We start from the raw sequence: 10109 nt of genomic DNA, 5'->3' as shown, positions 1-10109 counted from the left end.
ATATATCATAGACGACAGAAGGTTCCCAGGTAACAATTTATGGTTCCCAGAACGTTCTGGGAACGTTCGTTTTTGGTTGCGGGAACGTTCGTTTTTGGTTGCGGGAACGTTCCCTTAAGGTTAGGTTTTGGTTCCCATGGAAAGTTTTCTTCACGTTCCGGGAACGTTCGTTTTTGGTTACATTGCAACCTTTAGGGAACGTTCCTAGAACGTTCCCCTAACGTTGCAACCTTTAGGGAACGTTCCTAGAACGTTCCCCTAACGTTGCTAGAACGTTCCCCTAACGTTGCAACCTTTAGGGAACGTTCCGAGAACGTTCCCCTAACGTTGCAACGTTTAGGGAACGTTCCTAGAACGTTCCCCTAAGGTTATTTTTTACATTCCACTAACCTTTAAAAATCTAACAATGGTACCAATTTTATTATTACTTTAAACTGTCTGTGCATAAGCAGGAATTAATTATTATACAAGCAGAAATGAATTTATATGTTAGCAGGAATGAATGAACAGGCAAACTTGATGGGATTTAAAACTTTAATATAGACAATATAAAATTACAAAATACAAAAAATATAAAAGGCCTAAAAAAATATATATACAAGAATAGAATCAGTTTTACAACTATACAAATAAAACAGAAATTTAAGTACAAAGAGTGTGATGAAGAGTGCAAGATGCATATTGGAATGATAATGTAATGTGCATTTGTTGTTGTGCATATGTTGTTGTGTGTATGTATATATGTTGTGTATAAATGCAGCTTTGAGTCCAAGACAAATTTCACATTGAAAAGGGACAATAAAGTGAATGGCCAAAGTGGCAAAAATACAATTGTTTAATAAAAAATAAATAAAAAAAGAGCTCCATTGTCTTGACCGATCAGCCCTTCTCAGTCCTTCTCAGCTGGCCTAAAAAATAAACAAAAGTTTGATATGTCATACTGAGAATGAACACGGTGACAAACGCAACGTTGCCTTACCAAATTGCCTTACTAACAACCCTGTTTTTTTTATTATGACAAATATTGATAGTTTTCCCATTACTTTGATAATTATGAACATCACATAGAAGTATTCTAATTTACCGTCTGTGTGGGGCAAACTTCAGCACTTGCCCAATCAAGTCCTCCGTCTCTGCTGCAGTCACCCCCGGGAAGTTTTTCTGGAAGGCCGCTAGAGTAGAAGTCAAAATGAAGTAAAGTTACAAGTCAAATTAAAACCTCCAAGCTAAGCATAATACTGATGTGAACAATAAAATAACACCTGCCTGTTATAACCCTGCAGATTGTCAGGTCCTGGAAGGCCTTCTTTGCCTTTCTGCCCCGCAGACTAAACTGTTTGAGGACGTCATTGGTTGCCACTCGCCGTAGCATGCGACGGATGGCAGTACCTCTGGTCGAACCTCCAAGAGTTGTCAGGAAAAGTTGCTGTAAAACATAGAAATACAAATTATACATGTAGAACAAAGTGGAGAGCTTGTACAATCTCATTTTGTAAGAGCTGTCAGTTCAGTTATAATGATATTTGAAGTTATGCAATTATTTAGTGTTAATCTTAGGGCAGGACTATGGCAACTTAATTACCATTTTTTCCCTCCTCTCCTGTTGCCCGAGACTCCTGTCAAACTCCTCCAGCTCTGTGACTGTTGAGCAGGGCGACAGCAACATATCATCGACAGGAGCAGAGGGAGGTGACTGGGACTGGGAGCTCCTTAAGAGCATGAGCACCTCATCCAGCCTCTGCTCCATCTTTTCCATTCGCTGTGCCATACGGGTAATGGATGTCCACATGGCTATGGAAAAATTAATTATGTTAGTTTTAGTTGTTATACATTACTTGAATATGTGAACAACTTAAGGAACACGCCGACTTTTTGGGACTTTAGCTTATTCACCGTATCCCCCAGAGTTAGCTAAGTCTATATTCTATATTCTCAGAAGGCGAAGCACTGCTACTTCTGGGGAGTGATTTGCTTGTAGCCCCTGAGAAGCCCCGTGGTGAGGAGCAGAGAGTTCGCTCAGAGTTGGAGTAAATCACTCCGCAGAAGTAGCAGTGCTTCGGCCTTCTGAGAATATAGTTCAGAGTATGTATATGATTAGAAGATGGCTGTCTCACATGTGACCTTGTTATTTGTACACGCTGTGACTATACAAATCACAACATGTAAATAGGAAAATGTTGCCATTATTTGTCACTTATAGGGAGCAGTATGCTAGCTGGAACTATTTACTTCCAGTATTTGTTCTAAGCTAGGCTAGCGGTGGGTGCGTCAGACAGAGTTACGGCACGCACAGAGATGAAGAGGGTATGTATGGACTTATCTAACTCTGGGGGATACTGTGAATAAGCTAAAGTCCCAAAAAGTCGGTGTGTTCCTTTAAGTGAGTCTTCTTACCTCTCATTTCCGTCTCCATGGCTGAGCCACCTCCCTCTGTGTGATGTCTCACCTCCCTCTGTGTGATGAGTTCTGCTGTTTACAACAACAAAAAAGTCAAGTTACTCTCAAGTTCCTTGTCATGAAATAGTATTTAATTGGAAATGGAAAATACAAAGCCACTGTACCCTCAGCTTGCGTCATAATAGACCCATCCAATTCTGGGCGACCGGCTGGTTTTCTGTGTGGTGTTGACTCATCTAAAAAGAAAGTAGATATGAATATTGGTCACTTCATTTATGGTAGGTTTCTTGCAAATGGAGGAGGAAGAAAAGAAAAAAAAAGAAAAAAAAAACTTACATGCAGGTGGTGGAGGCAGCTGCGGACCTGAAAACAGGCAGGAAGAGACAAACACATCAGAATAGTCACATGATATGCACTAGGTTGAATGTCAGTAGTTCCATGGTAGGAAATATGACTCAGGTTTCTTAAATGTTAACTTACAGACAGGGCTTCCAGACACACACTCCGTTCTCACACTCTTTCTCATTTGTGGAACAGATTCATCTGAAATAAAAGACCAAATTTTTTTTACAGATTGCTAAAAGAAAATTTTCATTGTGTAAATAATGTCTGTACTTAAGGTTTTACCATCACTTGAAGAATCCGTCATGAACCTCCTTGGGCGTTTACACTGCCTTTTGTGGACACTCGCATCGTCTTCCGTCTCAATGCTGGAAGTGTCCATCAGTCGCCGACATTTTTTCATGGCTTTGTCGTAGGAATCTACATTAAGAGAACAAAGTTTTTGTGAGACAGTAGCCGAACAAAGCAGTATTTCCATACAGAGAAAACGTATTTATTTATATATAGTATAGCACCAATAAGTCACCTGTACACAGCCAGATTTTCTTGACTGCATATTTGGCCCAGCTTTTGTTGGGCAAATGGCAGGCGCTGACTTGGGCCCTCACATTATGTGCAGTCCAGTAGCAGAGGATGGCCTTTTGGAAAAATGTACTTTATTTCAGATAATTTCTTACAATGTGGTGAGGAGAACATTTAGAATGGTAAAAGAAATGATGAAGAAAAAGAAATCTACACAACAACTCCATACCCCTGTAGATCTGTCCACCCATGAAGATGGCACAACCTCCATAGCACTGTCTGAAAACTCAACAATCGTGAAGTTCTTCATCTGTTAAGAGACAACAGCATTATTGGCATGGCAAAGAGAACAACATAGATTGCATTAAGATTAATTTCAAGTGTATACAGCAAATACACACAATGAAAAAAAAAAATTAATTTCAGTGAACAGTAATATTAGAAAAACAGAAATATAAGAATATTCAGTATGAACCATATAGAGATATGCATGTACATTATGTACCCTGTCATGGTTCATGGTTGTGCTGTTGACAGATATGGGGCTAAAGTTGTTTGCATATGTCCTAAAAATCATGCAGGACTGTCAAGAAAATGTTGGTCTGTGGCTCCTCAATCATAATAGCCTGTCTTGTGAGTTCACATGCTGGCACCAGCTTCACAAAACAGTCCCTCTTTTTCACCCTGAAGCACCCAGTGATTCTTGAATCACAAGGATCTGTGAACAGAGGCTCCAGCTTCTCAAACACATTGCACAAAACCATGTCCTTCCTCTCCTCAATGACCTCACAGCATGTGTCACCTTCCAAGATGTATGCATTGTTTGGTCTTGAGATTTTCCTTCTTTGTGCTGGAATGGTGCGGCTCTGACACCGTTCAATCTCCGAGAGCCTTTTTGCCACTTGAATTAGTGGTCTTCTTCCCGATCGGACCAGACGTTTCAGTTGTCCTAAGTAGTTCTCAAACCGAAAGGCACTGCATGCATCCAGGCATCCAAAAGTTTCTGCCTCATCTGTTAAATGGAGCATGGCATGAACATTATACACCATGAAGTGCCTGCCATACAGCTCTGCTGTCTTTGACACAAAGTACACCATCAGACTTCTGCTGTAGTCGGCGTGTTTGCGTGCCAGATTGGGTGAAACCAAAATATTCAGTGCCACGCTGAAAGTCATGAAATGCTTATACAGCGGGCTTGACAGAATGTCCTTGAGCACAATTTTTCCTGTGTACAGGGCAAACTGACGCAGCTCTGTAGCCTTCCATCGGTCCACTTCTTCCAAGTCCCGTGGCTTCCTGGTAAAGCAACTTGGAATAGATTTTCTCAAACAAGCTAATCTTCTGCTGACTTCTTGAACTTGTCCAGCAGACAGTCTGACCTGCCTGTTCCCCCTCACCCATTCCACCAGCAGTTTCCTCATTACACCTAAACAAGCTTGGTGCATGTAGTCAATGGAAAACATTTTGATCATATCAATGGGAAGTTGCAGAAACGGGGAAACTGTAAGCCCCTCTGTTTCCTTAGCAGCCATCTCTCTTCTAAACATCTCATTGGTTCGCAGGGTGTTTTGAACCTCAGGGTATGTTACACGGCCATCCACCCATAGCCCTTTCTGTGTGCATTTGTCACATCCATTGTATCCAGTGCACAGTTTGATTGCTTTGACCATTGCCTTGGCTGGAGCATCACATACAACACAACGCATCAAAACCTTCTTTCCTTGAATTCCATTTACAAGCAGATCCTGCACTTCTGCAACCATTGAGAAAATCCAAATCCTTAGGTTTTGAAGGACCAGAAGTTAGAGTTACAGGAAAAATACGAGTTGGAGTCAGATGGATGGCACACAAGACAGGCCACAGACTGATCTTGCTACTTTTGAATAGCGGAAGTCCGTCAATGTTGAGAGACAACTCCAGTGTGTTTATTTTTTTCAGCGCCTCCCCTGGGTACTGGTTGAGTTGTCCTTCCAGAGTTCTCCTTAAACCAAAGTGGACATACTCCGTTCCCGATACTGTGGTTGACCTGATATCTCTCGGGGTTGATAGAAGGGTTCTGGCTGTTGACGGTAACTCTGGATGTCCACTTGCTTTCAGTCCCACAAGAAGATCATCAAGAGCAGAGTGTTGAATCTGGTGTTGTAAGGCCCAGTGTTGTAAGAAGTTCCTGAGTGAACCTTGTGGGTTGTGTTCCTCACTGCAGGAGTCACTGGTCTCATCCATAGGTTTGTCCATGGGCGTGTCCCACATTTCCAGGTCTGAAAAACACTGCCAAGTTGCAGAAGCAACACTGCTGCTGTCCTCCTCAGAGCTGCTGACAGAACTTGCTGGCATTGCCATGAGCTCTGGCTCCTCTTCACACTCATCTTGCAATTGTAGCTGTGGTTCTTGATGTTGGCGAAGGCGTGACAATTCTTGCTCCGTCTTTACCAGTCGTGCTTGTTCTCGTCGTGCCCTCTTCCATCGCTTTGTGTAGGCCTGCCGCTCTGTCCTTGAACTCATTGTATACAAATTGAATGTAACCTAGGAGTTCCTGGTGAAATGAAACAAAGACTCAAACAAATCCCAATATATACGCAAAGCGTAATATATATATGCAAAGCACAATTGTCTGCTTTCTTTGTCAATTAAGTTTAAGTTTTTTTTTTTTTTTGATCAGGGACAATGCACAGAAAAAACATTAGAATAATATATACTCACTCAGAATTTACATCGTTCATATCACAGTCAATTCAGTGCGTACAGGTTTGCTTTAATAATAACCACTGTTTGGTCAGGCGTGTAAATGTACTATAGTTTGTGCATGAAATAATTTCGTTGCCTTTATTGTTGTTTGTTTATTTTAAAGCTTCCTTGAGCCCTGGAAAGGCGCTATATAAATAAAACAATTTTATGCAGTCTATTTAAAGCGTTACTCTCGACAAAACTGGAAAACATGCGCGTTCATGAGCTTGTCTCTCGTGTCTCTTACATCCACGGTAAACATCCACGGTAAACATAGCGAACTCATGAACTCGGCGTTTCATTGTCTAAAATATTCACTAATGTTGTTACTGGTCGTTTACATGCTTATTTAAATAAACGATGGATATATTTAGACAACCAAGGAGATGAAATCTTTGTCGCTCTACTAGCTAGTAAAGTCAGGTTAGCCTGCAGTTTCGTGAACAGAGCTTCTCTTAATACAACATACAATATTACAATACATAATACATTAACGTTACAATATATCCGTTATAGGCTTTACAGCATACAGCTCTCAGATGTATCGTAAGATAAGTGTTAAACCCTAACGTTAAACCCACATCGGCTCTTATAGTCTTAGGGACATATAAGATATTAAGTTAACGTTCTCTACCTAGCTCCATTATACCTTGAACCAATAGCCCCGGCAGTTTTGGGAAACGCTACCGTTAATGGCGTTAACGTTACATCCATGTAACAGGCTTTTCAGCATACATAACATTACATACATCCCTCGGCTGTATCATAAGATAATACCATGGCTAACGTTACAGGACCCAGAACAGTCATATGAACATGCGCAGTACCGCAATATAACAAAGCCCCACGAGAAAGACGGCTTAAAGTTAAACCCCAAACCCTTGCATTACAACCATGAAACTGTAACGTATTTCACTTACTTTTTGAGAATGTGAAGCTCGATGGTTGCTGTTGTTGGTCGTTGTTGGTTGTTTTTCCAAGACTTCCTGATAGTGAACGGTCTACTGAGTTCTACGTAACTTATCCATTTCCTCCAGCCAATCAGGGACGTCCGTGTTGCGTCACATGCCTTGACGTCAGCAAACCTGGCCAATCAGCATTTTAGAGGGTAATTTTAAACTAAAATGGAGTGTTGCTATCTCCGACCACGAATATATGTTATTTCTTTCTTAAACATTAGATATGGAGTTTGTTTTTTTAATGCACTGTTTAAACGTAAAAGTATGCTACAGTGTGTGACATTACACATCCGTATGTGCTCGAGTAAGCAGACAGATGCATCATGGTTCGAGCATTACGGACGGACATTACATCCACTATACAGATTATTTTATAATATATACACACAAATTGTGCTACGTTTAGTTGTACAAACATGGTTCAGGCAAACATACGTAAAAACATACACGTACCACAATGTCTACATGCATAGAAACACAGAAATGCGAACGGACGGATCCACACATTTCCCAAAATGCGCTTTCTGATGACGTCGTACGTCGTTGTTTGGTGTGAGAAAAGGTCTTTGTTCTTTGAAAATGAAATTGCTCAAGATTAGCATGTAGTGAAATGGCTTTTTTAATTTCACTGTTTTAGATTGTCAATTTCAGTAATAGGATTATGTAGACTATAGCTGTTATTGTCTGACCAGTTTCTAAAGCTAATAGAGGAGCGATCAGACACACAATGCTATAACGTTAGCACATTTAACAAGGCATTGGAATGTCTGAAAATGACTGAATAGAGACGCATTGACGCCATTGCCACCTAATCAGAAGCCTTGCTTTGCATACATGCAAATAAGTGAGTGTAAAATGCCAACGGTACAGGAATAAATTAAACATGTTCTGAATGTATTCTAACAGTGATAGCAGAAAAGTATTCGACAAATATTTTACCGAACTATTATTATCCTACGTGAAAATCACAAACAATGGGTGCAACGTGTGTATTTCTAAAGAGACGAAAAAATGAACTAGCACTATAACGTTAAGGGCTCCATACCTGTGCTCAAACAATTTATCTTGAGCGTCCATTTACACGAAAGCCACTGAAAGAAGACAGATTCCCAGGCAAGTTGTGTATCCAGAAGGACTTTGGTGTAAATCGCAGAACACGGAAGTCAGTACACAGGACAGGATTTCAGTCGGTCACCTGAAAACAGAGGCACTTGCCCCTACTGGCGTGGGGGTGTAACGGTTGAATTTGTACACTGAACTTAGCTACTTTGTTGGAAGTGAATTTTCTTATTTGTGAAAATCGTTCGATTGATAGATTCTTGTTTGAAGTATTTTCAACTAATACAGTTTAAAAAAAACGAAATCAGGCACAAAAGTATTGTTTGCTAAATTGATCAGTCTAAAATTAAATATATTCTTTTGATAATCTGCTTATTTTACTTGGATTTCATAAGACCAATCATTTTTGAGTGAATTAAATCAACTGACTGCAAACCTTTTATATGCTACGTCAAAAACTTAAATGGAGCTTGTTTAAATAAACATGACCAAAAACAACCAAAAACAACCAAACGGGAACGTTGTGTGGAGGTACAGTGCAACCACAGGAGAACGTTTTAGTTGGTTGGTTCCCTTAACGTTTAGGGAACGTTATAACCCTGAGGGAACGTTCCCTAAACGTTCGTTTTTGGTTTGGTTCAAACTAACCTTTAGAGAACCATAAACTAACGTTCCCTAACGTTCCCTAAACGTTCTGTGTTAGTGGGGTTATATCTACGTTATTGGTAACTTATGGTAGGAAATCTGAGAATCCCATATAAGTGTTTGAATCCTTTCTTTCTGCTTACATTCTTAGAGTTTAAGAGATATATAGTCATATTCTGACTATTATTTATTTTATGTTTGTAATGTATATTAGTGCTTAAGGAGGAATGAGTGTATGCATGTTTCCTTTATTCATCTGTATTTTGTTTCTCTCTTTATAGAAACCACATACACTCAAAATTACATTCACCCTCAATCTCACTCACACAAGAAAAAGCGAAGAATAAACAGAATAATAAGAACTTTCTCTCAGCTCTTCCTTTCATACTCTGGAATATTTGGCCTTAAGTGGTGTTCTGGCCGACACATCTGAGTGAACCTGGTGATAAACCCAGAATTAGCACCTAGACTGAGCGTCTACCCATTATCTTCACTTCATTGATGGTCCTTCGAGCCGGATCACTGGGTTTACGTCAGAGATGGAATTACATCCAGAGTATGATGCTAGTGGTGGACGTCCCAGACGGCATGTTCGCCCACCTGTGCGCATGTAGGTCAGAGAAATACAAATTTTCTCGGGGGCATGCCCCCAAATCCCCCTAACTTCACATTTGAATACCAGTGTCTGTGGGTGGGACTGTGGGAGCTGGGAGGGTAATGTGGGCTGGTGTGCATTGTAGCGATAGTAGGGCCCAAACATAAACTCAAGCCCAGGGGCCCCCAGCACCCTAGGTCCTGCCCTGGCTATGGTAAACATGTGACATGAAGTGCAGGTGACAATAACAGGAGAAGACATTACTCACCGTGTTTGTTGACTGATTCTTACTCACCTGGGCTTTTATGACCTCAAAGGCGAGAGAAAAATAAATACTCAAAGCGCGCGAGAGAAAAATAAATAACTGAGCGCACGGATGGTGCGTTAAAAGGTTAGCGAGTTAGCGTGTTGTGCTGACAATAACGGAAGCTAGCAATGTCAGGTTAATCTGAGATGTTGGGTAAGCTGTATTTAGTAGTATAAACAACTAGAAAAGATAATAAATGATGGTTCAAAACAGAAAGAAATACGAAGCTAATACGAGGCGTAGACGCAGCAAACAAACTCACAGCAGCAGCAGTCACAGCGAGGCAGACAGGAGCAATCGATCCTGGAGCAGTGAAGTGTGAAATGGGCAGTAAATACACTCAGAGACTTTATTGTTCAAAAAGAAATGGACTCCAGCTTTGAAAATTACACCGCTGATTCCACGGTGCGGTTGATTAATTGTTTTATGTGTAATAAAAAAATAACTATGCCTACCTTTGTGTTTCATGAAAAAAAAAAGCATTTTTGAACCTGAAGGGTTCTACAAGCTGAGCGGACTATAAATATCTCTGGTTGCTAAATAAACCGTCAGGCAAGTT

At 40.5% G+C, this 10109-nt stretch overlaps 1 protein-coding gene across 5 annotated transcripts; it reads right to left on the bottom strand.

The window, feature by feature from the left end:
• Window positions 1-519: 519 nt before the first annotated feature.
• On the bottom strand, window positions 520-8066 carry LOC306993998 (uncharacterized protein). Of its 5 annotated transcripts, none has more exons than XM_079604266.1 (13): window positions 7990-8066; window positions 6906-7070; window positions 3491-3571; window positions 3266-3377; window positions 3025-3159; window positions 2878-2940; window positions 2734-2760; window positions 2562-2633; window positions 2395-2469; window positions 1583-1791; window positions 1267-1426; window positions 1085-1172; window positions 520-908 (listed from the first exon to the last, which is right to left on the bottom strand). In XM_079604266.1, the coding sequence occupies exons 3-13, from the start codon at window positions 3569-3571 to the stop codon at window positions 890-892; spliced, it is 1041 nt and encodes a 346-aa protein (XP_079460392.1). In that variant the 5' UTR covers window positions 6906-7070; window positions 7990-8066; the 3' UTR covers window positions 520-889. The 5 variants fall into 5 exon arrangements, with proteins under 5 accessions (XP_079460392.1, XP_079460393.1, XP_079460394.1 ...); XM_079604267.1 differs by lacking the exon at window positions 7990-8066 and adding an exon at window positions 7398-7970; XM_079604268.1 differs by lacking the exon at window positions 6906-7070 and having other exon boundaries at window positions 7990-8022.
• Between the last annotated feature and the right edge of the window lie 2043 nt (window positions 8067-10109).

This window comes from Phoxinus phoxinus (assembly GCF_949152265.1).
Source record: "Phoxinus phoxinus genome assembly, chromosome: 25".
Classification (NCBI taxonomy): Eukaryota; Metazoa; Chordata; class Actinopteri; order Cypriniformes; family Leuciscidae; genus Phoxinus; species Phoxinus phoxinus.
This window is presented reverse-complemented; position numbering and strand designations above follow the sequence as displayed.

Bases quoted from the DNA above. Each gene is read 5' to 3' on its own strand.
- LOC306993998 (XM_079604264.1), bottom strand. From the start codon at position 3,838: ATGATTTTTAGGACATATGCAAACAACTTTAGCCCCATATCTGTCAAC. The intron at 2,634-2,733 runs GTAAGTTTTTTT...CTTTCTTTTTAG, and splicing joins GCTGCCTCCACCACCTGCAT to ATGAGTCAACACCACACAGA. The intron at 1,427-1,582 runs GTAATTAAGTTG...TATGTTTTACAG, and splicing joins AGGAGAGGAGGGAAAAAATG to CAACTTTTCCTGACAACTCT.